Source organism: Tupaia chinensis, unplaced genomic scaffold, assembly GCF_000334495.1.
Source record: "Tupaia chinensis unplaced genomic scaffold, TupChi_1.0 Scaffold000235_1, whole genome shotgun sequence".
NCBI classification, from domain to species: Eukaryota; Metazoa; Chordata; class Mammalia; order Scandentia; family Tupaiidae; genus Tupaia; species Tupaia belangeri.
Window position 1 is genome coordinate 3,861,535 of NW_006159713.1, and position 27,979 is coordinate 3,889,513.

Consider the following 27,979-nt stretch of genomic DNA (forward strand, 5'->3'; position numbering starts at 1 on the left):
TTTCTCTAAACACTGAGTGTAGTAAGGGCTAGGGGATAGACATAGGAGGGGAAAGTTCTCCTGGGAAGAGAGCATTTGGACTGAGCCCTGACGTGGATAGACATGTGAGAATAAAAAGGGTCTACTATGTTTAAGATACTGTGTGCCTGAATGTGTGCAGTGGTTAAAGGGGAAGCTCAAAAAATGACTTAAAAGCTTTCTCCCAGATGCCAGAATCATCAAAATCAGTTTTCAAATGAAGGCACAGTGTTCACTGAAAGCTTCAATGCAATTCAGCCACAAAATGGAGCTTAGCCGTAGTTTCTGGAAGTACTTGAATACCAGCTAGGAAAATATGGCAGTGAAATTGACGAGTAACTAATAAACTCATCTCTCAATGTCTGAACTGTTTCTCATCCCTGTGTTGGAGAGATGGTGACTTCTAAGAGACGGGACAAAAAGGTAGTTCAATGTTCTGGGAACACTTTCATCTCATCCCATCTTTTTACTTTTTTTTTTTTTTCTTGAGAGAGAGATTTTTGGTATAGGGCATATGTGTTCATCAGACACAGACAGACAGAAAGTGAGAATTCACCCCCCACACACCAAGGTGGGAGAGGGATGGCCACGTCACAATCCCTTCTGCTCCATTTCTCCTCTCAGGATTTTAGGCACAGGTGCACATGTACCTGGTGTGAGTTTCAAGCCACTGGGTCTGGGACTCGAACCACAGCCAGCCATGTGTGAGTCCAATGCCTTAATACTACCCCACCTGCCAGCCCCTATTTCATCCAGTCTTTACTTGCTTGGGAAGTTTGGAGTAGCACAAAGGACCATGGCTACATGATTGCAAAACACCTTGTCACTCAGCTGTGGGACTATACGGGACATTCTGGCTTCCTGAGTGCAGAGGCCTCATGTGTGAAACAGATATTACATCAAGAGGGTCAAATTAACCTGAAAGTAATCTATCTGTAACCTGTAAATCAGGATTTCCCACAGATGCCTTACTGCAGTTGATCCTTTCGAACTTTGCCCCAAATATTTTGAGGTTTAAGTAGGATATTCTTTCAGGCTGAAGAACAACAGAACCACCTTTCGTGAGATCAGTGCATTGGGTTCCCTAAAAATGAATGAGCCCATGCACTTTGAAAGTAGCATGAGCTACATATTTTAATTTCATGCAGTGTAAATGAAACCATGAGTAAAAAGAAAAACTCAAGAAAAGCAGTTTTAACTTTAATAAATCAAAGAAATGCTAAGGAACTTTGCTTAAAACTTAAAGCCAGGAAAGAGGTTAGGATTCTGTTCAAATAGTAGGTACACAAACCTATCAACAGCTTAAGACAGGACAAAAATCCTTAAAATTTGGAAAACAAACCCTAGAAGAAAGTCAGCAATGTTTTAGTCAAAAGTCATAAAATGCTATTTCACCAGTTCAGTCTCATGTACTTAATTTATCTTCTGTTGCAGTTCAATCTTCCTGATTAAATTCTGGTATATAATATTCAACTCCAGACTTGTCCCTATGATTAAGTTGGCCATTTTCTTAGTGTTTTTAGAGGTTTTTGTTATAGGGCGTGTGTACTCACCAGAAAGACAGACAGAGACAGAGAGATAGAAAGTGAGAAACCCCCCCCCCCGGGGGGGGATGCCCACACCGCAATCCCTTCTCCATTCCCCTCTCGGGATCTTGGGCACGCACGCACATGTGCCCAGCATGAGTGTAAGTCACCGGGTCCAGGACTTGAACTGTGGTCGACTACATGGGAGTTAGCAACATAGCCATTATGCTAACTGCTGGTCCCCATTTTCTTAGTTTTTGAACTCTTATTTCTTTGTGTCTATATCCTATATTTAATTTTCCTCGTTTAGCACTCCCTTGAAAACTTCTTGGAGATCTGGTCTCATGCTCGTAAATTCTTTCAGGTTTTGTATGGGTAAAATGTGTGTGTGTGTGTGTGTGTGTATATATCTCTATATATCTATATGAAACTAGAAATGGAAAATTATTGATGATAACATGCATGATTAAGCCACTATGCAGTATATTCTGGATGGGAAATCACATTTTGTATGCTTTGACAATGCATAGGGAATGAATGTAAATTAATTTTTAAAAGTTTCAGAAGATAAATTAACTCATTAATTTAAAAAAAAAAACCTCAATAATAGGAATTGAGTTTTGCCACTAACTCTGAGACTAATCCCTGCACCTCAGTTTTCTCATCTTTGAAGGAGATAGAATCATACTGTACTACTTCAGGTATTAATGAAAACAATATAGTATATATGGATATATGGGAATTTATTTATTTATTTATTTATTTATTTTTTGAGAGGTTTTTGCTATAGGGCGCATGTGCTTGCCAGACAGACAGACAGAGAGACAGAAAGTGAGAAATCACCTCCCAGGGGGGATGGCCACACCACAATCCCTTCTCCTCCATTCTCCTATTGGGATCTTGAGCACTCACCCACACGTGCCCGTGTGAGTTTTAAGCCACCAGGTCTGGGACGTGAACCACAGTTGACTACGTGGGAGTCCAGCAACATAGCCATTACGCTAACTGCTGGTCCCAGTAAATGGATATTTCTTGAGCTTGTGGGTTGAAAATGCAAACAAGGATATTATAAGGCACATTCCTTGTCATTATTTTCCTTAGGCTTATTTCTTTTCTTTTTTTCTTTAAAGTTTATTCATTTCTATTCCACCTATTCCACCACCACCACGACCACCACCACCACCACCTGCACCTGCCTGATCACAGGCATATACCCAGTGTGTTCAGGGAAGTTTTTGTATAAGAACCTGGAACCCCCACCATGTGGGTCAGCCTCACAGTGTTGCCTTACTACTACCCCCACTGTCTGGCCCCCTGAGTGTATTTCTTTAGTGAACTCAGGCTGGGCAAGGCTGGATTAGGGGATGTCAGGGCTACATAATTAAAAGAACCTGGGTTCCTGAATAACTGTGGAGAAATCCTTACGTAATAAATTTAAAAATGAGTCATGATGAATTATTTACTTTTTTAGTTTGCTATAGGGCTCATGTGCTCACCGGAAACATAGAGGGAAAGTGAGAAATCACCCTTAGGAGGCACGGCCATGCCACAATCCTCTCTTCCTTCATTCTCTCAGGATTTGGGGTACATGTGCATGCATGGTGTATTTTTCAAGCTACTGTGTTGAGACTCAAACTGCAGAATCAGCCCTGTGGGATCCAGCACCTTAAACTCTGCACCACCTGCCAGTCCTAGTCATGATGAATCTTGAGATCTATTTGTTACAGCAGCTAACATTATCCTAACTGATGGCTAACCCTACACTGACTTTCTTTTTTAATAATCGTTTACTTTTATTTATTCATTCATTTATTTTAATTTGACCAGAGAGAGACAGAGAGAAAGAGAATGTGAGAAAGCAAGCCACCAGGTCCAGGACTCGAACCGTGGTTAGCCATGTGCAAGTGTCCAGCGTCTTAACCACCACGCCACCTGCTGGTCCCTGACACTGACTTTTTTAACATAAATTTGTTGTTATACTCTGCTTTCAGTGATTAGAAAGAAGGCACACAAACTGAATACCACCTTTTTGTTTTTCTCCAGAAAATATAAATGGTTTATATGTTTCTGATATGAAGATTTTATAATCAATCACACAAAGTTCAACACTTTTACATTTTAATGAGAAAGTAAATAATCTATTTGAAAATTACAAATTCCATTACAATTTGAAGGGGAAAAATATGTATTTATACATAAACAAAAATTCAACTCTGAAGCCCTAGTATCTCAAAAGCATTCACCTACTTCCACACAAACTTCATATTATTCAGCAACATTACTACTGATTTACAAGTGGAAAGTGAGCATATTTTTCAACTGTAATGATTTGCCTTTCGCCTGTACAACTCACTGAGGTTGGTTTCATTCTTAGTATCCTGGGTCTACCAGGGACATATCCAAAGCAAACTTGGCTAGATATTTAAGGAAGCCCCAGCTAAGAATTTCGCTACCTACTTTCCTCATCTATGAAGAAGCAGTCCCCACCCTCATGATTCTGAACAGCGTGTTGATGTTGTTGCTTCGAATTGCATCTCGACAAGCACTGATCACCTGGTTCTTTGGTTTTCCAACTGTATGAAAAGAAACATAGAGTTTGGTATGAACCAAGAGATTACTGAAAGTGAAATCAGAAATTGGAGGCCAGTTTTAACACAACATTGAAACCAAGTTAGAAAAGAGTTGTATTTACAAGTTTATCTTGTCTCTCTCTAAAACAGAGCAGTTAGTGAGGGAATGTATTGCTAAACAAACTTAGAGACCATCTCAAACATAGGGACCAAAGGTTGGTTTTACAAAAGATCAAAGTTCATAACTACCTAGCCAAGATTTATTTTTATTTTTTTAGAGAGAGATTTTTGGCTATAAGGCATATGCACTCATCGGAGAGACAGAGAAAGACGGAAAGCAAGAAATGACACCACCACCACCCCCGAGAGGATAGCCACACCGCAATCCCTTTTCCTCCAGTCACCTCTCAGGATTCTGGGCATGCACGCACATGTGCCCAGCATGAGTTTTAAGCCACCAGGTCCAGGACTAGAACCACTTCGACTATGTGGGAGTCCAGCAAAGTGATCATTAGGCTATCTGCTGGTCCAGCCAAGATTTATTTCTAAAGAGGTCAAAGCATAGATCCAAAGCAGCAGAATACAGGTGTATATCTCCGACCATATTTCTGCTTCCTTTGGTTTATCCTATTGTTCTTCTAAATTTTTTTAAAGGATTTTTCCCAGAGAGAGGTAAGAGAGAGACAGTGAGAGGGCAAATGAGAACTTACCCCCCAGGGGGGACTGCCATGCCACAATCCTTCTCCATTCTCCTGGGATTTGGGGCATGCACATCCACACATGCCCAACATGATTTTCAAGCCACCAGGTCTAGGACTTGAATCGTGGTCAGCCATGTAGGAGTCCAGTGCCTTAACCACTACGCCACCTGCTGACTCTCATTCTGCTCAGCTTTTAAGCTAGAACCTTAACTCATTCACTTCTAGTCTGCTCATCTGAGGCGCTTTTAAGGCTATACTTCTCTTTTGGGAAGAGAAGGCTATGATTTTGTGTGTGTGTGTGTGTGTTTGGTTTTTTTTTGAGAATACAGCAAGATCTAAGAAAAAAAGTTGAAGGTTTTCTTCCTCTTTGAAGTCTGGAGGCTGATTAAAGCCAAACAATAAGCTGACTGACTGAAACTCAAGTGACTGGTGCCACCTTTGGAATGTTAAAAGTACGCTTTCAACTCCAATATGAATTATTGAACGCTACCAGCATCTTCCATGTTTTTACCCCCAAATTACAACAGTGTGAAAGGGGACTTACCACGCAGACGACCTGCTCTTTGAATGGCTTGATTTACCGCTTTGAGATTTCCCAGTAGCTCTGTGTGATTATTACAGCGAATTTTATATTCATTTAGCAGGTCTTTATTAAGGTCATATAGTTCCATGTAGCGATTCTTCATTGTTTTCCTGTGTAAATTAGAAGACACCATCTTTAGCTTCATTAAAACAAGGTAACTGCTAATGTCTGCTTTGAAAACACTGACGTTTGGGTCAAAATGTTCTTTTTCTTCCAAATGAATGGAAAATGAGGGACCTTCCTTGGTTACTGCTCCACGGGTTGTTTTGATTTAGGAACTTATGAACTGTTGGGCCCACTGTACCGTGGAGCAGGGGGAAGGACAAGATGATAGGCCATCGTCCAAGTGCAGATGAATAGTTACACAGAAGTAACCTTTAACACAGTACCTTTACACAACAGCTCCTTATTTTACAAGGTTTTAAAAGCAAAGGCATACGTTAAAATATTACTCATTTTGAGATATTACTACACAGCAATGAAAATGACTAAAACGTTTTTAAAAAACTGAAAGTAACAACTAAAACTCCTCTTAGACATTGCTATAGGAATATAAAATGTACTTCTACTGTGGGAAATGATTTGGCTCTTGCTTATGAAGTTAAATATACACTTATTATACAACCCAACAAGCCCCTTATAAGGTATTTATTTACCCAAGAGAAATGGAAACATCTACATAAAACATCTATATGCAGACGTTTGTACCAGCTTTATTTATTCTCACCGAGGTTTGGAGACAACCCAGATGTCCATCAGTTTCAGGATAAACGAATTATTGTATATCAATACAATGGAATATTCAGCAATAAAAAGAAGGAACAAACTACTGATAAACACGACACCATGGACAACTCTTAAAGGCTTAGTGCTAAGCAAAAGAAGACGGACTTCCTGTCTATTGTCTGATTCCATTTATAAGATATTTTAGAAAAAGTAAGAGATAATGGGACCAGCACTTAGCGTAATGGCTATGTCACTGGACTCCCATGTAGTCAACCGCGGTTCGAGTCCCTGACCTGGTGGCTTAAACTCACGCCGGGTGCATGTACATGCGTGCCCAAGATCCCAAGAGGAGAAAAGAAGAGAAGGGATTGTGGCGTGGCTATCCCCCCGGGAGGTGATTTCTCACTTTCTGTCTCAATGTCTCTCTCTGACGAGTGTATGTGCCCTATAACAAAAACCTCTCCAAAAAAAAAAGTAAGAGACAACAGGGAGAGAAACAAGATCAGAGTGGCTGGGGCTGGAGTCTGGGTGACACAATGATACAATGAGGCACAATGAGATAGTCTATATTGTGATTGTGGCAGGAGCAACATGATTGTACAAGCTTCTCAAAATTTATTGAACTATAAGCCTAGGAAAAGGTCAATTTTATGCACATGTAAGTTATCAACTAACTTGACTTTAAAAAATAAAACCAAATATATACATTTTTTTTGAAGGTTTTTTTTTTTTTTTGGAGAGGTTTTTGCTATAGGGCGCGTGCGCTCGCCAGACAGAGACATAGAGACAGAAAGCGAGAAATCACCCCCCAGGGGGGATGGTCATGCCGCAATCCCTTCTCCATTCTCCTCTCAGGATCTTGGGCACACACGCACACGTGCCCGGCGTGAGTTTTAAGCCACCGGGTCTGGGACTCAAACCGCGGTCCACTACGTGGGAGTCCAGCGGCATAGCCATTACACTAACTGCTGGTCCCAAAACCAAATATATACATCTTAGCACCTCTGAAACATATATGAAAATAATTCAGGAAAGAAAGAATTTAGAGGTTGGTAATCATTTTCCCCTTTTAGGAATTTGATGTGTTTCCACAGTCAAAGGCCGAAAGCCAACATCTTTGTGACTTAAAGTTAGAAAAAATAAACTATAGGTCATAGAGACAGCTGCCAGAAAGAGTAAATATTCATAACTGATAACAGTATACATCTTGAAAACGGTAAGATAATTTAGTAAAGTAACATATAAAATCAACATTAAAATTAATGGTGTTCAGGGCCATCTGGTGGCTTGGTGGTGAAAGTGGCTAGATCCCACAGAGCCAACAGCGCAGTTAAGAGTCTCAGACCTGGAGACTTGAGAAATACGCTGAGAGTATGTGCCTGCATGCCCAAAATCCTGAGAGAATGGAGGAAAAGGGATTGCAGTGTGGCCATCCCCCCTGGGGAGTGCTTTCTTGCTTCCTTTCTCTCTCTCTTGCTGGCGAGCACACATGCCTTGTAGCAAATTAAAAAAAAAAAAAAATTAATGTTCAGGCTGGCCCGGTAGCCTAATGTTTAAGGGAGGCAGAGCCCACATGGGCAACCATCATTAGAAGCCCAGCTCCAGAGACTGAGGGGGAGGGGCGGTGAAGACAGGTGCATGTGCGTGCAGGCCCCAAATCCCAACAGGATGGAGAGATGAAGGAAGAGGGACTGCGGTGTGACCACACTCCAATGGGGGATGCTTTCTCCCTTTCTCTTTGTCTCTCTTTGTCTGTCTCTCTCTGATGAGCATTCATGCTCTGGCAATTAAAAAATAAAACTTTAAAATAAAACAGTCAATTGTGTTCATATTGCAAACAAAACCATAATTATAGGAGATATTTGGAAGATATTTTACAATTAAAAAAAAATAGGAAATACTCAGGCTTAAATTTAATAAGAAAGGTTTCATAACTACATGACGCATATGCACACATGCCCAGAGTGTTTTTCAAGCTTCCAGGGCTAGCATTTGAACCACAGTCACCCAAATGGGAGACTCCCATTAACCACTCCCTTAACTACTAGGCTACAGGGTCAGCTCTGAATTAATTAAATATATTAAATATCAGGATAAACTCCAACTAGAACAGAGACTTAAGTGTAAAAACATACTCTAAAACCTGGTAGTAAAGAAAATTTTTCTAACTATAACTCAAAATGTAGAAGATTAAATAAATGCTTGATCAATTTTACCAAATGAATTTTTAAAAGGCTTTTACATCACAAAACCAAAAGAAAACCAATTTTTAAAAAAATGCTAAGAAAAGGGAAAAGACAAATGATGAACTAAAACAAACAAACAAACAAAACTTGCAGGCTGGCTCCACTCTGCACCAGTTAGGAGCTGCACAGAGGAAACCAGATGCCACATGGCCAACCAGGGTTTAAGTCCCAGCCCTACCAACTTGAAAAACACTCAGCACCGGGAACCAGCAGTTAGCATAATGGCTATGTCGCTGGACTCCCATGTAGTCGACCGTGGTTCGTGTCCCGGACCTGGTGGCTTAAAACATGCCAGGCGCGTGTGCGTGCGTGCCCAAGATCCCGAGAGGAGAATGGAGGAGAAGGGGTTGCGGCGTGACCATCCCCCCTGGGGGGTGATTTCTGTCTCTATGTCTCTCTCTGTCTGTCTGGCGAGCGCACGCGCCCTACAGTGAAAATCTCTAAAAAAAAAAAAAAAAAAAACACTCAGCACCTACAGGCGTGTCCAGGATACTGACAGGTGACAGGATGGGGAACCGAGGAAAAAGGGTTGTAGCATGGCCAGTGCCTACCACCAAGTACTTTCTCTCTCTCTCTCCTGTCCCCTCTCCCTTTTGCAACCTCTCATGTCACTATAGAAAATAGTACAGGAGTTCCTCAAAAATGAAAAATAGAACTACCAGGGACCAGCAGTTAGCGTAATGGCTATGTGGCTGGACTCCCACGTAGTCAACCACGGTTCGAGTCCCGGACCCAGTGGCTTAAGCTCACACCGGGTGCATGTGCGTGCCCAGGATCCCAAGAGGAGAATGGAGGAGAAGGGATTGCGGCGTGGCCATCCTCCCTGGGGGATGATTTTTGGCTTTCTGTCTGTCTCTGTCTTTCTGGCAAGTGCACACGCCCTATATAAAAAAACAAAAAAATAGAATTACTACACAATCCAGCAATTTCATTTCTGGGTATTTATCCACAAGAATAGAAATCAGAATTTTGAAGAGATGTTAAAACTGTGTGTTCATTGAATTATTCACAATAATCGAAAGGTGGGAATTAGCCTAGATGTCTATCAACACACAAATTTTTAAAATATTTGGGGAACCAGCAGTTAGCGTAATGGCTATGTCGCTGGACTCTCACGTAGTCGACCGCGGTTCGTGTCCCGGACCCGGTGGCTTAAAACTCACGCCGGGCGCGTGTGCGTGCGTGCCCAAGATCCCGAGAGGAGAATGGAGGAGAAGGAATTGCGGCGTGACCATCCCCCCTGGGGGGTGATTTCTCGCTTTCTGTCTCTATGTCTCTCTCTGTCTGTCTGGGGAGCGCACGCACCCTACAGTGAAAATCTCTCAAAAAAAAAATTTTAAAAATAAAAAATATTTAATATATACAAACCATGGAATAGTATTCAGCTCTAAAAAAGGAAGGAAGTTCTGCAATTTGTGGTAACCTGAATAAACCTTGAGGATGTTATGTTACGTGAAATAAGCCACTCACAGAAAGACAAATACAATGTGGTTGCACTCTCACCTCTGTGTGCCACTCCACTGCATGAATAAACTGAATTTATCCATTTACTGCTGATGCTCATTTGGACTGTTTCCACATGGGCTTCTTATAAACAATGCCTTTATGAATATTCTTTCACAAATATCCTGGTTTACATATGTGTAAGTTTCCCTAAGCTATAAGCCAGGAACAGAATTGCTAGGTCATAGAATACACATATAAGGTCTTGAAAAAATTTACTGAAAATGTGTGTTATGAAAAAACTATGCACGGATTTCAAAAATGTTTGCACTATTCTTTTTTTCCACAAACTTTTTGAAGTCCCCTTATTTTTCCAGTAGTGCTAATACCAAGTTATTTTGCAAGTTATCATACACATTTACACACTTACTAGTGGCACCTGAGAGTTGCTATTCCACGTGGCATCTGTCCCAGCCACAGTAAATACTCACATGTCCCTCATCAGGCGAGCATCCTCGGCCCGGACCAGCAAACTGCGGATCACATTAGAATTATCAGCCATGTCGGCACTGAGCTTCTGATGCACTGAATGGTATTCATCCACCTGGAGACCGTGGACATTCAGGAATTAAAAAGGCCTCAGAAAATTCCTGAATGCTAGAAATATTGAGAAGACAGTACTTACCTCGTACAGAGGCTCTTTTCTTCCCCCTGTTCACTAATATCCACTTAGCTACCTCCTGGTATTTCACCTCCTCCTCAACTACAATAAGGAGTCTGTGCTGCCCCCACTACCCAGGAGAACACTCTGTGCAAAGCCTTTCTGTGTCCTGGCATCAGGAGCCCTAGCAACACACACAGTCAACGTTTAGGAATTTGTGGTAGGGATTTATACTCAGGGACTAATCATGGTCTTCTTTATTTTATTTTCCTGAAATCCAAACTCCAAATTTAGTTTTGACTAAGTTTTAAACCAGAGACCAAAATAGAGACAAAAGATAAGATTAAGAGCTAGCAAAAGAAAATGTTCTCATGAACATTTTTTTTTTTTTTTAAGTAGCCCCTAGGGCCAGCCCCACAGCCTACAGGTTAAGGGAACTGGATCTCACATGGCTGACAACAGTTCAAATCCAGACTCTAGGACTTGAAAAGCACACTGGGCATGTGTGTATGCACGCCCCACATTCTGACAGAATAGAGAAATGGCGTAAAAAGGGCTGTAGAATGGCCATACCCCATGGCGGGTGCTTTCTCCCTTCTTTTCTCTTTCTGTCTCTCTGTCTCCCTTTGGTGAATGTACATGCCCTACAGCAATTAAAAATAAAATAAAATATCCTCCTCAACTGAACCAAGAAGGTAGGGTGGTTGAAAGGCAATTGCTCACATTTTTTTCAAGTTTATTCCATGAGCAGGACGAAAGACAGCAGCCCCAGCAGGATCCAGATGCTGCCACAATCTACTTCCTGTTATAGCCGGTCCTGGATCATGGGCACATGCATGCCTGGCATACTCAGAAGTCTCTGGGATGTGAACTTGGAACCCTCCCATGTGGGTCAGCCTCACAGTTTCACATTCTACCAAATCTGTTAACTAGTAAACACTCCAATACTATTTCAATATTTTACAAAAATTTTTAAGGACATGATTACCATATACATATTGCTATGGTTTGTACCCTCCCCAAATTCATGTGTTAAGATTTCGTTGAGGGGCTGGCAGGTGGCATGGAGGTTGGGGGACTGGACTCCTACATGACCAACCACAGTTTCAGTCCTAGACCTGGCAGCTTGCTTTCTCGCTTTCCCTCTCTCTCTCTCTCTCATCAAATTAAATAATAATAATAAATAAAATTAAATAAATAATTCCTTTAAAGATAAAATTAGGTTGTGAAGGATTTAAGGAGAAATGTGTTGAAAGGTAGAGCCTTTAGGAATGATTGATCAAGGTGAGGCCTGGGTGACTGACTGCTGTTGAGCTTGTAAAGAGAAGGAATGAGACCAGGCACACACATGGCGACAGATGTGTGCCCCTTTCTCTTATGATGTGATCCCCTCCCTATATGACCTTGGGACCCCATCAACAGGGAAGCTCTCACCAGAACTAGACTTTGGATGGCCAAACCTCTATTTTTTTTGGAGACGTTTTTGCTATAGGGCAAGTGAACTTGCCAGAAAGACAGAGACAGAGAGACAGAAAGTGAGAAATCACCCCCCCCCGGGGGGGGGATGGCCATGCCTCAATCCTTTCTCCTGCATTCTCCTCTTGGGATCTTGGGCACGCACACACACGCGTTCGACCTGAGTTTAAGCCACTGGGTCTGCGACTCGAACCACAGTGGACTACATGGGAGTCCAGGAATATACACCAAATGCTGGTCCCTCAAACCTCTATTTTTATAAATCACCCAATTTCAGGTACTTTGTGTTATCTCCAACAAAATGGACTAGAACAAGCCCTTCATGGTCTCACTAATCTCTTTTTTTTGTTAAGGTTTTTGCCACAGGACATGTGCGCTTGTCAGAGAGGAGTGAGACAGAGAGAAATAGAGGAAAAGTGAGAAATCACTCCCAGGGGGATGGCCATGCCACAATCCTTTCTCCTCCATTCTCCTCCTGGAATATTGGCCATGAAAATCCATTGTGACTCGAACTACAATCAGCCATGTGGGAGTCCAGTGCCTTAGCCACAACACCACCTGCTGGTCCCCTCATTAATATCCTTTTTTAAAAAAATAAATATTATTTTATTTAATTTTATTCATCTTTTTTTTTTAATTTGACCTGAGAGAGACAGAGAGAGAGAGAAGAGAGAAAGGGAAAGTGAGAAAGCAAGCCACCAGGTCTGAGCCTCCAACTGTGGTCGGCCACATGAGAGTCCAGCACCTCAACCACCACACCACCTGCTGATCCTTCAATAATCCCTTTAGAGAAGTGTTTCAAGCTACCACATTTTCTCACAAGTGTATCCACTAAATGTTCTTACCTTAACCAACACCTTTCGTAATTCCTCAAAGTAGACAGGAAAATCCGCTTCTACTTGAAGGTCTTCAATAGAAAAAAATGACGCCATCGACTGGATGATATCCCCAGCCAAGTCGATATCATCAGTATTTACAGTGATCTATCCAGGAAAAATCAGACGAGTTTGGCATCCTCAGCTACTAAACAAACAGCTGAAACAGGACAACTTCCCATATTCGACATAATTGTTGACCGCATGGTGGTATGTTATGGTGAATTAGGATAAGGTTTAGCCCGCAACGAAATTCCAAACCACATTCAGTACTTCCAGCAGCTGACTGCAAGGCCAGCCCTCTAGCCTTGTAAACGAAATAACAAATGCATCAATGAAATGTTTTCGTTCGCTTCTATATTCCCAATTCTTCCCAAATCATAAAGGAAGGAGTGAAGGAAAAGAGGAAGGGAGACGAAAACCCACTGTTCTACATCATACCCCAGTGTCCAAGACGGTAAGACTAATAGCCTGACCAACAGACCGAGCTGGTACGTATACTCTCATGACCTTGACACCAGTGCCAGCCAGCTCTCTTCGCACTGGCTGGTAAACGCCACATGAGAAATCTGTATCCCATGACATTAAACATTACCTCTCCACTGGATCTGATTTTTATATACAGCCGGCCCCCATTCCGTAAGGATGTGAAACACACTTGAAATGGAGCATTCTGAATGTTAGTGTCTTCTGGTAACAGAAAGTTCTGGTTGAGCCATATAACAACCTTAAGAACGAAAAGAACAGAATGTATAGAAATGAAAAAGGCACTTTGATTTGTAAAGTACAGCTACTCTTGAAAGATAGATTCTCCTCCTTTTTCATTTTACTGCTTAGTTAAAAAAGAAGAATTATACTTTACCCCTTACCAAGAAAACACTAATCACGCTCTTTTTTCCCCCTCATATACTTTCCCAAGTAACCTTAATAATTATGTCTGGCCCCATAGCAGGAATATTTTACCGCATTTCTTACTTAGTTGTTCGTATACAGTCATGAATAAACGATTCAGGTATGATGCTAATTCTGGCCCTTCTGGGGGTGTATCCTGAACAATATGGTCTGTTTGAAACTAGTCCGATCTCCTTTTTTTAAAAAAACAATTATTTATTTTATTATTATTATTTCTTAATTTGCTATAGGGCCCATTTACTCAGAGAGAGACAGAGAGAAAGAAAGAGGAAATGAGAAAGAAAGCTGCCAGATCAATTTGAACTGTGTTCAGCCACATGGGAGTTCAGCACCTTAACCAGTATGCCACCTGCTGGCCCCAAACTTTTTTTTTTTAATTGCCAGTGTTTGCCAGGGTATGTGCACTAGCCAGGAAGAAAGAAAAAGAAGAAAACACCCCTAAATGATACAGTCAAGCTGCATTCCTTCTCCTTTTCTCCATTCTGGATTTTAGGCATGTTATGTACATGCACCCAGCATGTTTTTCAAGCTACCAGGTCCAATATTTGAACCACGGTTAACCACGTGGTATCCCACTCCTTAGCCAGCAGACTACAGGGCTGGTCCTATTCCAACCTATTCTGAAAACACTTTTAAATGAAGTCTACATGCATGCCCACTACAGGGAAATAAACATCTGCCAGTAAGTTTTAACATGAATAATAACAGTAATATTTCACAGTGGTTTGCAACACAGGTTCCACATAAGAACCACCTATGAAGTCTTTAGGAAGGGCCCACCTACAGAGTTTCTGCTTCCACAGGCCGGGTAAGAGGCCTGCAAATCTACGTAATTAAAAAGCCTCACCCAGAATTCTGAATCCCAGCCAGTTCTTTAAACTTCAGGAAGTGCCGTCACACCAACCATGTAATCCTCAGGGTCACCCAGTGAGGTAGGCAAGAATATCCTCACCCATAAATTAGAAAACAGGCTCATGCCAGCCAGGTGGCACGGTGGTTAAGGTGGCTAGATCCCACATGGCCAACTGAGTAGTCTGTGTCCCAGACCCATCAGCTTGAAAACCACACTAGATGGGGCCAACATGTGGTGGTTAAGGTGCTAAACTCCCACATGGCCAACTGTAGTTTCAGTCTTGGACCTGGTGGCTTTCTCTCTCTCTGTCACTCTTTGGTGAGGGCACGTGCCCTGTAGCAAATTTTTAAAAATAATACTAATAAATAAAATACTCATAAATAAAAACACTAATAAATAAAATTAAATAAATAATTCTTAAAAAAAAAAATGTGTGTGTGCATATGCGCCCAAAAATCCCAAGAGGAGAGAAGGGGAGAAGGGACTGCAGCATGGTCATCCCCCCTGGGGGGTAATTTCTCACTCTCTTTTTCCAAAGAGTCTACATGCTCTATAGCAAAATAAAAAAAAAGAAAAAAAAAAATGAAAAGACAGCAGAGGCTCAGATCATGGAGAGGAATTCCCCAAGATCACTAAGAATTTAATTAGTAAGGCAGAACTTAAGCAGAAAATGTTCCCAGCTCCAAACTGCATTCTCTCTCCATCTTGATAATAGGTTCCTCTTAAAACACTAGATCAGGAGGCTGGCAGGTGGCGTGGTGGTTAAAGGTGCTGGATTCCCACATGGTTGACTAGGGTTTGAGTCCCGGTCCCGTGTGGCTTGCTTTCTCACTTTCCCTTTCTCTCTCTCTGTCTGTTTCTGTCTGATCAAATTTAAAAATAATAATAACAAGTGGAAATAAATAAATAAAATGAAGTCTTTAAAAAAAAAAAATAAAGAAAGAAACACTAGATCAGGACAACCACGCTGAGACCGTAACAAAAAAAAAAGGGTTATTTAAAAGAATTCCTGTTTAAAAAAAAAAAAAAAAGAATTCCTGTTTGACACGATTGTTCAGATAAATAATGTATTTTTCAAAATGAATAAAGATATTTTATCAGTATCTTTATTACAGGCTATAAGCCAACACCCACCTACATAATTCTTTCACATTGAATTTATGGCTCCCACATAATATATTCGGTAATTTCCTCCTCTCCACAAATACTAACATGTAAAGGATCCTAAAGTGCTAAGTACCGAAAGGAAAAAGCAAGATACTCACCCTCTGTGCCCGTTCAGCAATGACGAAGTTGACATAACTGAGTGGCTCACTGGCGGAGTCTGGGCTGGTCAGTGCATACATGGAGAATCGGGGAAGCTGTCTTGTCAGCTCAAATACGTGAAACTGGGTGCTTTGGCCAGTCAACAAAACGAGAGAATAGTTTTGTATAAAATCTTATTTCAGAATGTAAAGCCCCCAAAATAAAGTCACTACTGATAAAGTCATCAATTGATTTTTTTTAAGAGTTTCACCGAAGGAAAAAGATCCCAAAACATTTGAAGGTTAAAATGCTACAGTAATGGGGTTTGGGATTTAGACATAACATCATTCTACATATACACAAGCACAAAATGCCCTACAGAAAACACAAAAGGCTCTTATATTGCACAATGTGGCCGTTTTCTGGTTATATGTAACCACAATACAAAGGTGCATCCTAACCCCTGTAGTCTAAGTGGTCAAAACTATAAACTGACGCAACATGGATTAAGCATAACTTTTGAACTTTGATGTATTTTAAACAGAAGGTAGCTCCTTCCTTTCTTTCTTTCTTTCTTTATTTCCTTCCTTTCTCCCTCCCTCCCTTCCTTCCTTATAGAAATTTTTGCTATAGGGAGTGTGCACTCGCCAGACAGACAAGGAGAGACAGAGAGAGAGAGAGAGAGAGAGAGAAAGCAAGAAATCACTCCCCAGGGAGGATGGCCATGCCGCAATCCCTTCTCCTCCATTCTCCTCCTGGGATCTTGGGCATGCATGCACACGCACCTGAAATGATTTTCAAGCCACCATGTCTGGGACTCAAACTGTGGTTGACTGTGTGGAAGTCCAGTGATGTAACCACTACACCATCTGCTGGTCTCAGAAAATTACTACCTTAAACATGCATTTGCATGTTCCAAAACTCTTTTTTGGAGAGATCAAATTTGGTAAATAAAAGGTCATGGGCACTCTAGACTGGTGGGCAGAACTATTAAATGGCTTCTTTGGCCCAAAGGATCCATGGCATAAGAGAAATTGACATCTTGCCTTCCCTTAATATATATGGAAAAGAACTGTGACTTGTAAAGGGTCACCTGCTTCTGTAGCCCACAAAGGCTTTTAAGTGCAGATCCACAGGGACGTCTTTGGGAGGTGTAATCGGGATACGGATGGAGTTGGAGAGGTTGTGCATGCTGGGGTGTACCACATGGCTTTCACCTACAAAGATTCCCTCTGCAAAAATCAGTACTGCTCGGATGATAGTATCTGCAGGGAAGAGGGAAAACAGAAGAGGCTACTCCAAGATGGCACGGGCACGTACAAATGCTAGCTGGGCATAATGTCTCACCATTCGAAGTGGAAATGCACAATTCCGCATGAGCAGCTTGAGTCTCGTTCCCCAGACTGACCGAGAGGGCGGTGTGGAGCTTGGTGTTGGCTGGGATTACTCCCCGCTGCCCATCGGTCTCATTCAATGGACTACTCAATTCGGCCTGCAAAACATCCCACCTGCTTCCAACTTGATCACCCGAACAGTGAACTAACGTCCGTTTTAAATAACATAGATATCCAACTTCAAAAGACAGACTTCCCATCATCTTATTATATTGATGTGACTCTAGAATTCAGAGGACTCACCTCGTTAGCGCTCCCTCACACCATCTGGCCCTGTAGGAGAAGACCTTGGCCCTTTCTACAGTTACGATCACTGCACCCCATCCTGTCTCTTTTGTTCTTCCTTAGGTTTTTGCCATAGGGTGAGTGAGCTCACCAGAGGAGGGAAGTGAGAAATCACCCCCTCAAGGTGAATGGCCAAGCAGCAATCCCTTCTCTTTCATTCTTCTCATAGGATTTTGGCATGCGCACATATACGTGCCTGAAGTGATTCTCAGGCCACCAAGTCTGGGACTTGAACTATGGTCAGCCATGTGGGTGTCCAGCACCTTAACCACCATAACACCTGCTGGCCCCTTGCTGTTCTTTTAAAATAACAAAAGGTATTCTCTTGGGACAACAAATTCAAAACAGTAATGTCTGACAGGACAAAGCCAAGCCCCGCAGTCCAGTTCATCCTCTAGCCATTCTGGTGTACACACACATATGCACACGGTGTTCTTAGTTGTCAATTTTCATATTATTTGTTTTTGACAAAGATAAAAGTCTACACATACTGTTCTTTTTTTTTTTTTTTTCCATATAATCACACTGCAGAAACCCCTCTGTATCCATCCAGGATACATACGTCATTCTTCTGTGCTGCTTCATGTTCCATGGCACATAGTGAACGTTTAAGCTGCTTCCAGCTTTTCACTGCTACAAACAGTGCTGTGGTGGGCCATCAGGTGGCGTGGCAGTTAAGGCGCTGGATTCCCATGTGGCCAACTGTGGTGGTTCATAGTACTGGGCATGGCAGCTTGAAAATCACATGGGGCATGTGTTCACGCATACCCAAAACCCCAAGAGGAGAATGAAGAAGGGGTGGTGGTGTGACCATCCCCCCAGGTGCGTGATTTCTCACTTTCTCTCTCTGTCTCTCTCCAGCGAGCACACGTCCCTATGGCAAAAACCAAGGGGGGGGGAGGAAATAGTGCTGCAGTAAACTTTAAGCACTTCTGTAATGATTCTCATAGTTTAGCTGGCTGGAAACAAAATTTCTAGATCAGAGGATATGTGCCCTCTCAATTCTGATACTGGCAAAATGGCTGAAGCAATCTGTGTTTCCACCAGTGGGCAAGAGGGAGCCCACACTCTAGCTGACATAGACCTCCGCTCCCATTCTTCTTCTGCTTTTGCCACCCCTCCTGGTCAATGTCAACATTTCAGACTCACCTCTTCCTCCACCTCCCAACCCCACACCTCCAATATGGCCTACCTTGGTGTTTTCCTCATAGTTACGAAGTTCCAGCAACAGAGTCTGCTTTTTCTGACTCAGCTCTCGGATCAGGTCTTGTTCTATGCTGGTGTCCATGAGGTTCCCCTTCATCTCTGCAGTGCCTGGCAGGTAGCCCCGGACTGGACAGAAGGAAAAACCCTCACCTGACTGAGGAATATCCCAAGCATAATAAGGTCTACTTCTGGATCATCAGTTACCTATTCTTAAAAAACAAGATCCTAAATCTCCCTAGCTTAGGGGAATTTTTTAGAACGAGAAGATCTCAGTACAAATATTTTATAATGGAATTTCCGGTAGTTTGGTCCAATCCAGTTGAAAATCTGGTCTGTCAAGGATTTTCCTTAAAAAAAAAAAAAATCCCAATTTACTTTCTCCATCCACTGAGCAGCAGATTAACTGTATGTGGCCATCCATCCGGTAATCTCCCTCCACCACACCAGCAACTGCAGAAGAAAAGTTGTCTTTAAAGATGACCTCCCCAGTTCGGTCACTTCGCGCATCAACCTAAAAATAAAATAAGAACTTAAGAGTGTTTCTCAAGTTACAGATTTTTCCAGAAAAATAAAAAATACTTAGAAATAAAAATTAGCTTTAAAGGTTATTTAGTTTAGCGTTTTTCAAGAGTACTGCATGAATCCCTGCAATTTTGTAGGAGAGAGTTATGACCACCAGAGTCAAGGGGGGCCATGAGAGCCTCAACCAGCTAGGCTTCCTTGTTCCTAATAAAAGTGGTTTTATACACTGGCCTTCGCACGGTGTTTCATTTGAAGAAATGAGTCTGCTGAGAGGCAGGCCCTACAGCACAGCATATACAGCATTGCACAAAGAGGCCCCAGGCTCTGTCAAACCGTCCAGGTTCAGACTCCAGCACTACTGCACTGTCTTTGGAATCCAGGGCAAGTTTCCAAACTATTCTGCACTTGGCCTTCTCATCTGATTATCAACAAGTAGAACATGGGAAAACAGTAACTAACTGTCTATACCCTAAAGGGCTCTAACAAAGCCTAAAGGACCTACATGTAAAGCACTGAAAAACAGGACAAAACACACAGAGGTACACAATGTTAATTTATATCAAATATAATATAAATGCATATTTATATCTAAAATTTGAAAAATGCAAAATCAGTGCAATACAACCTTTTATAAAACAATCCTGTTGGGCCTGCAGGTGGTGCAGAGGTTAAGGCATCTGGATCCAACATGCTGACAGCATGGTTCAAGTCCCAGACCCAGAGGCTTGAAAAACACACCAGGTGCATGTGCATGTGTGCCTAAAATCACAAAAGGAGAAAGGAGGAGAAGGAACGGCAGCATGGCCATCCCCTCTCGGGGGATGATTTCTCACTTTCCCCCCCTCTCTCTCTTGTTCTTTCTGTTTCTCTTTGGCAAACACATGTAACCTACAGCAAAGAAAAAAAAAAACTGTCAAGAGTTCCTTATTCCACATAGGACTATTAAGATCCCTCAGAGAGGGCCAGCAGGTGGTATGGTGATTAAGGTGCTGGACTCCTACACGGCTGATCACAGTTTGCATCCCAGACCTGTGGCTTGCTGTACCACTTTCCCTCTCTACCTCTCTCTGTCTCTCTTGGGTGAATGCATGTGCTGTATAAAAAATTAAAAAATAATCATAATAAGGGGCCAGCACATGCCATAGTGGTTAAGATGCTGGACTTCCATGTGGACAACCTCCAATTTGAGACCCAGACCTGGAGCCTTGAAATTCACACCAGGTGCGTCTGCATGCACGCCCAGAGTCCTGGAAAAAGAAGAAGGGACTAAAGTATGGCCAACCCCCTGGGAGGTGATTTCTCACAACATAATGTGAGAAAACACCCCCCAAGGGGGAATAGCCATGCCTCAATCCCTTCTCCTCCATTCTCCTCTGGGATTCTGGACACGCATGCACATGTACTCAGTGTGTTTTTCAAGCTGCTGGGCCTGGGACTTGAACCACAAAGTCAGCTATATAGGATCCAGCACCTTAACCACCATGCTACCTGTTGGTCCTAGAGGTAACTTTTAATAATTTCTTTTTTTTGGGGGGAGAGGTTTTTGCTATAGGGTGCGTGCACTTTCCAGAAAGACAGAGACAGAGAGAGAGACAGAAAGCGAGAAATCACCCCCTGGGGGGATGGCCACACTGCAATCCCTTCTCCTCCAGTCTCCTCTTGGGATCTTGGGCACGCATGCTCACACACCCGGTGGGAGTTTAAGCCACTGAGTCCGGGACTCGAACTGTGGTCGACTACATGGGAGTCCAGCAACATAGCCATTATGCCAACTGCTGGTCCCACTTTCAATAATCTATTAAATTAATAGTTTTCTAATTCTTCAATCAGTCATAATCATTTAAATTGCCCCAAAATATGGTCCACTGCTATGGTCTGAATGTTTATGTTTCCAAAAGAACTTATATGTTGAAATCCTAATCCCCAAGGTAATGGTATTAGGAAGTAAAGTCTTTGGGACTCGCTTTCTGTCTCTATGTCTCTCTCTGTCTGTCTGGCGAGCGCACGCGCCCTATAGCGAAAAACCTCTCAAAAAAAAAAAAAGTAAAGAAAAAATCAAAGAAGAAAAGACAAGAATTAGCAGATCCCCTACAAGCAACCCAACACGGACAGACAAGAAAGCTAGGGCATCTGGTATCCATGGAGATCTGGCAGCTACTTAGGTAGTTTCTAACAAGACAATCCTGACTTGCCAAAAGGCTGGAAAAAATTCTGACTTGAAGTTAAAAAAAGAAAGACAGCAAAAGGACTTTATTCTGAAGTTACAGCTGGGAAAATTGTATGTTAATATGAATCTTTCCATTAAGTCTAAGTTTTCAGTAAGTTATGAAGACCTATTAGAAAAGAACTATTCAAACAGTTCATTATTAGATTATTAAAATTTTTTTTCCCTCAGGCCTAGAGTGATTCTCAGCCCTAAAGGAAAGGGTTTAGAAAGGCTCTCCCTGGAGATTTTCCCCCAAAATAAGACTTTTAAGACTGAGAGGCCTCGTAGTCATTCTGTACTACTTGAAACTATTGAGGAGGAAATAAGGTGGAAAGATTTTGCAGCTAAGGAACTCAAGTTTATATTCCAATGTTACTGTTCTATCCAAGTCATACAGACAATATACCTTAATTATTACTTTTAATTATATCAGAACTCTATTTAAACTTACCTTTCCATTGGACCAACCAGTTATCAGTTCATGCACTCCATCAGAATTAAGATCATAAGCATGAATGCTCATGGCATGATTTTTGGACTGGAAAAGAATTCCGATAATTAGTATAAAAGTCTTGCAATAAGTATAAAATCCCTGAATATCAGAGGCTGAATCATATTAACCTTAATTCTCCAGTATCGGGCAATTTTGTCATAAACTCCAACTGTGCCATTGGAAAGGGCATAACCAAATCGACTGCCATACATGGGGCAAAGAGAAGTGACTATCTGCAAAAATAATACATAAAAATACGTCTTTATATCAAGGCTCAATATAACATGAAGTAATGCTTTATAAGACTGCATGCATTGCTGTAACCATGTTAAAATTAGATTTAAATGCACTTCCAGTTCATTAGTATGACTCATATTCCTCTTCTCTATGATACAGTTCATCTAAGAGTTGGGTAATTAGTTTTAAATAAACTCACAGAGTTTGGTGTTTTAGGTCAAACTTCTGTGGCAAATTTCAGAAAATTGTGTAGAAAAACACAATGAATCTGAGGAATTGATGAAATAAGCTAAGAACACAAAATCAAGAATATGTACACCAGACCACACCAACCCTATCAGAGAGACGGATTTTTGGCTACAGGGCGCGTGCACTCGCCAGAGAGACAGAAAGAAACAGAAAGTGAGAAATCACCACTCCAAGGGGATGGCCATGCTGCAATCTCTTCTCCTCCACTCTCCTCTTGGGTTTTTGGGTATACACACACACACGTGCCAGCATGAGTTTCAAGCCACCAAGTCCAGAACTCAAACCGCAATCCCCCATGTGAGAGTCCAGCACCTTAACCAGAATGCCACCTGCTTATCTCAAATCCAAAGGTTTTAATGATTATCTCAGTGTCATTAACGTAAAAGTCCTGCCACCTAAATTCATAAGATTTATAATAATCCACAATTGAATATCTAACTTTTATGTGCATATTTTTCTTTCTGTGACATAATTTATTATTCACAAGAGGTAAAAGAAAGAGATCAGAATCCTTTGAAAAATAAAAACCCAAGCACACGAGTTTGTAAAGTATGTAACAATATACAGAATGTATATCTTACACAGAAATAGTTATAGGATTGTCTGAAGATTTAACATCCTTAAAAGGATGAAATTTCAGTTACTGAACAAAATTCTATGTTAAAGTTAAAATCAAAGCTTAATGATATCTATGATCCTACAAGTCTACTTTCTAATTCTGACTAATATATTAAAAAATAAATTGTATAAGGCAGAGAATAGTTATGTAATTTCCTTTACACCTACAGCTTTTCTACAAAACCACCCACTTCACTTAACTCTGAATACAAAGTGCTATGCAGGATCCCAGAGTTATGTAGCTTAAGGCATTTTTCTGACAATACTCAGTACTGTTCAACTACCAACTGATCTGGCAAAAGAAATTTGAGCCGGGAGCAAAAGCAAATCAAGAGCACAGGAAAATGGCCCCACAAATGAGCAAATTTATAAAGTCCAAAAATTTAGCTCCAGACTCCCTGGGCCCTTATTTTTTTATATTTTATTTTATTTTTTTGAGGTTTTTGCTACAAGGTGCATGCACTCACCAGAAAGACAGAGAAAGACCAAGAGACAGAAAGCGAGAAATCACCCCCCCAGGGGGGATGGCCACAGCGCAATCCCTTCTTCTCCATTCTCCTCTCAGGATCTTGGGCACACATGCACATGCACCAGGATTCAAACCATGGTTGGCTACATGGGAGACCTGGGACAGCCATTACATCAACTGCTGGTCTATCCTGGGCCCTTATATAAAAAAAAAAAAAAAATTTACATAATTTTATCATTATTATTATTATTGATCAGAGAGAGGAAGTGAGAAATCATGGAGAAACCAGGTCCAGGACTCAAACCACAGTCAGCCATGTGGGAGTCTAATGCCTTAACCACCATGCCACTATCCAGCCCTCGCTGGCTCCTTTAGGAGCTTTCTTTGTCTCTAAAACTCTCTTCTGTCTTTCTTCTGTCCCCTGATAATATTCACAAGCCATTGCTCCCTCACCCCCTTCTTATTCTTTAATTCACAATATCCTGAGTCTCTTTCCTGTTTCAGTCTTGCCCAATCCTAGAAAACTTTAGCAGCAAATAAATATCCTAAGACTGTCAAAATTACAAAAGATATAGGTCATCAGTATTTTAACTTCATTTTTAAAAAGAGGCTCAAATTCTTTAAGAACATCCCAAATTCTAGTGCATAAAAAATTCCAATCACAAAGAAACTAGCCAACTTCTCTAACATCTGCTTTTTGAGTTTGCCTATAAAAAAATGTGACTAAGAAATACTTAGCTTACACAAAGAGAAAAAAAGCATGAAAACCTTATTTATTTACTTTGAATGCACATAATGATGGACAGGAAGAAGAGGCACAAAGTACAAATCCTGACCATGCCACTAATAACTGTGACCTAGCACAAACATTGTAGCAAAAAATTTGGGAACCAGCAGTTAGCATAGTGGCTATGTTGCTGGACTCCCACGTAGTCGACCGCGGTTCGTGTCCCGGACTCGGTGGCTTAAAACTCACGCCGGGCGCGTGTGCATGCATGCCCAAGATCCCGAGAGGAGAATGGAGGAGAAGGGATTGCGGCGTGACCATCCCCCCTGGGGGGTGATTTCTCGCTTTCTGTCTCTATGTCTCTGTCTGTCTGTCTGGCAAGCGCACGCGCCCTACAGTGAAAATCTCTCCAAAAAAAAAAAAAATTTAACGACCATTTCCTCCTCTATGGGAATAATACTAATACCTCCCTGATAGGGTTGCTACATGGATTCAAAGAGTTCCTTTATGTAAAACACTTAGAACAATACCTAGCATGCAACAGGTACTATTAGTAGTGGCAGTATTAACATGTATTAATTTGGGCCAGCTGCATGGCCCAGTGGAAATGTGCTGTTCAAGAGAAGCTGGATCCCGCATAGTGGCCATGGTTTGAATCCCCAGCCTGGTCAGCCTAAAACACATGGGCATGCACCCAAGTGCCCAAGAGCTGATGAGCGGAAGGACTGGAGTAAGATCACAGTGTGACCAGACCCCATGCAGGGTGTTCATATCTTTCTCTCTGTCACATGGATATCATGAATAAAAAGGGTTTTTTAAGTTATTAACTCATTAAAAGAAATGCTTTTAAGTAATAAATCATATTCAATCATTTTTTTCTCTAATTAATTTGTCTTTTTGAAATATGTCTTAATACAGAACTTTTAAATGCTTCTCCTGTAACATACGGCTCTGCTCAACCCTCCCCCCAGCCAGTTTTTTATCCTGAAACCATCTGGTTGTGAGAAGATGTCCCAGCCTCTCATTCAAAGGTTGTTTTTTTCATTTGTTTGTTTGTTTTAGTATAGAGTGTATGTGCTTGCCAGAGAGACAGAGAGAAAAAGTAAAAAATCACCCCCCAAAGGATGGCCACACCACAATCCCTTCTCTATATTCCTCTTGAAATATTCTGGGCATGTACACACACGTGCCCAGTGTGAGCTTCAAGCCTCCAGGTCTAGAACTCAAACCACAGTGGGCCATATAAGAGTCCAGCACCTTAACCACCATACCACCTGCTGATCCCTTGAAGTTACATTTGACCATACCAATCTATCTCGCCACAAGTGACCAAAATTCTGAGGTGGCATTTTTTTTTTTTTTTTTTACCTCTGTTTCTGTCATTTCTGCTACAATCTCATCTTCTTTAAAAACTCGGATGTCAAAATCCTCAGATCCAACAAGAAGCTGAAAGGGAGAATATAAAACACATTTAGTTTATTCAGTGAACACAGCAAACCTTCCATAAACGAAACAAAAAACCACACAATACTTTTTGCATGCTGCTACTGCCACCTAAGCATTCCAATCCCCCAATACTCTGATGCTCAGAAAGGTTCCCTCTACTGGGAGGGTCAACAGATCCATTCAGCAAAGAGCAGTGGCCATTACACATTCCGTTCTGCCAGCTGAGCTGCACATCTTGCCAGAGCACATTCTTTCACAAATGCTCCCTGGCTCAGCAACTTCTCTGTCAGTAGATGGAAGCCCTGGTTCAAACACAGGGTTCCAGCATCCATCAACGAGAGAAGGTAAGTTAGTGCACTTCACATTACTGACTACTCAAGAAGCTACTACAGGTAGTCGGGAAAGTCATGACATATTTTTTTATGTTTTTCTAAGCAAAAATGTGTCATTACTTTCTCAAAGACTCAATTTCTAGAGTAACCACTGGAATAATTCCAAAGGCAAAAAAACAACTCCTAAAAACTTCTGATTTCTGGGACCAGCAGGTGGCATGGTGGTTAAGGTGCTGGATGCTCCTACATGGCCGACCACGGTTCGAGTCCCAGACCTGGTGGCTTCCTTTCTCACTTCCCCTGTCTCTCTTTCCTCCTCTGGTCAAAAAATAAATGAGTGAATAAATAAAATTAAATAAATAATTAAAAAAAAACTTTCTGATTTCTCAAAAGGTTGGTCAAGATTGAAAACTACTTACTAATATGGTTTCAAGACCTCAGGACCAATTCATATGACTGAGTATGACTGAGATCCCATCAACTGTTCTACCCTTTTGTCCCTCATGTACCTTTGAGACACCACGGCCTTTATCTTTCTTTTAGACAAACACAAGTGGTTTATTACTCAAAAGAGAGGGGAAGACAAGTGAGGCCAGTTAGCTCATCATGGGCTGGCTTCATGGTACAAAGGTAATGGACTTGCTTGCCAAAAACACATTGGGCACATGCATGGGTGCACAGAACCAATGGGCTAGAGGACTGGAAGAAGCAGATCCCAGCATGGCCAGACCCCATGGGATGTGTTCCTGTCTCTCTGTCTCTCTCATGCTCACATGCATGGACATGTGCTCTACTTTACTTTGATTTTTTTTTTTAATAAAATAGTTAACTCATCATTTAGGCAACACAACATGAAAAGTTAATATTTCCCTCAACATTAATGTCATTTCATTAAAAAAAAAAAAGTACATTCAGCTGAACACACAAGAGAGGTAACGCCTCCCTCTAATACCTCTTTCTTCCCATCACTGTCAAAGTCACACAAGGCCAAAGAATGAACATTGTCTCCAGTAACCTGAAAATAAAACCAAAAATCATTACTATGACACCTTTTTAAAAATGTAATCCAAATATATTAGCTATATGAATAAGTATACCAACTACCAACAGATGCTATTCATATTAGTCATATCTCTTTTTAATGTGCAGAATTACAAAAATTGTTCTCTTTTGTTTTTTATTATTCAGCATAGTCAAAGTTAAAAAAAAAAATTAAAGAACATTTAAAGTGAAAATGCTTAAGAATACCAAACAGGATGTTTTCTTCTTCATACCGTCCAAAAGAGATCATCTCCTTCATGATCAAAACCCTGTAGAGCACAATTTCCTCCAATAATTGCGAGAGGAGAAGGAATGTCTCCTAGCGTCCCCAGCACAATTGCATTTGCCCCATCAGCTACCTAAGAAGAAAAAAGAGGCACACAGTCTCAGAAACAGTGATGTGCAGGTACGCCAGATGTATTTGAACACTCAGATGCCTCTGTCATCATTTGTGAAAAGCCACATGGTCTCCTAAGGGGACAGCCATGGTTGTCCTGAGGCCCGTCACTGTGGCCCCTGCAAGGATGAGTACAAATCCAGGGTAACTCAGAACCGTGGGTCTCATGCTGAACTATTATAGGTAGCTGCTATGATAATCCAGGGCTCTTCAGGACCAGGTTCTAGAGGGCAAATTCTCCAGAGAATCAAGACTCCTCCCTTTATAAACACGGAAACCTTGTCATTCATTTTAACCACTCTGAACAGAAATATTTTTAATACTTATTACCCAGTTCTCTTGTTACTACTCATTTTCATTTTAAAGTTACTAAAAAGTACAATGAATAATAAAACAAATATACACAGTATTTTATAGCATCCAACATCCAGAATTAATCAATATCTAAGACTGGCCCAGCCACAGCGGCACAGGTGGTAGGGTACCACTACGCAATACTGGAGCCACATGGGAGGCCTGGGT

At 41.4% G+C, this 27,979-nt stretch overlaps 1 protein-coding gene across 2 annotated transcripts in view; it reads right to left on the reverse strand.

Moving 5' to 3' along the window:
• Positions 1 to 3,645: 3,645 nt before the first annotated feature.
• BBS2 (Bardet-Biedl syndrome 2) overlaps positions 3,646 to 27,979 on the reverse strand; it is a 33,872-nt gene continuing 9,538 nt past the window's right edge. Inside the window, exons 3-17 of one of the 2 annotated variants that reach the window (XM_006148393.3) lie at positions 27,294 to 27,419; positions 26,972 to 27,034; positions 25,610 to 25,687; positions 22,070 to 22,174; positions 21,900 to 21,986; positions 19,096 to 19,231; positions 18,707 to 18,846; positions 17,183 to 17,327; positions 16,929 to 17,100; positions 15,856 to 15,985; positions 13,421 to 13,552; positions 12,796 to 12,933; positions 10,305 to 10,417; positions 5,360 to 5,508; positions 3,646 to 4,117 (exon numbers count right to left, since the gene is read on the reverse strand). In XM_006148393.3, coding sequence (XP_006148455.1) covers positions 4,011 to 4,117; positions 5,360 to 5,508; positions 10,305 to 10,417; positions 12,796 to 12,933; positions 13,421 to 13,552; positions 15,856 to 15,985; positions 16,929 to 17,100; positions 17,183 to 17,327; positions 18,707 to 18,846; positions 19,096 to 19,231; positions 21,900 to 21,986; positions 22,070 to 22,174; positions 25,610 to 25,687; positions 26,972 to 27,034; positions 27,294 to 27,419 — 1,821 coding nt within the window. In that variant the 3' untranslated portion in view covers positions 3,646 to 4,010. The remainder of the gene's footprint in view (positions 4,118 to 5,359; positions 5,509 to 10,304; positions 10,418 to 12,795; positions 12,934 to 13,420; positions 13,553 to 15,855; positions 15,986 to 16,928; positions 17,101 to 17,182; positions 17,328 to 18,706; positions 18,847 to 19,095; positions 19,232 to 21,899; positions 21,987 to 22,069; positions 22,175 to 25,609; positions 25,688 to 26,971; positions 27,035 to 27,293; positions 27,420 to 27,979) is intronic. The other variant, XM_014587781.2, reaches the window with a different exon arrangement.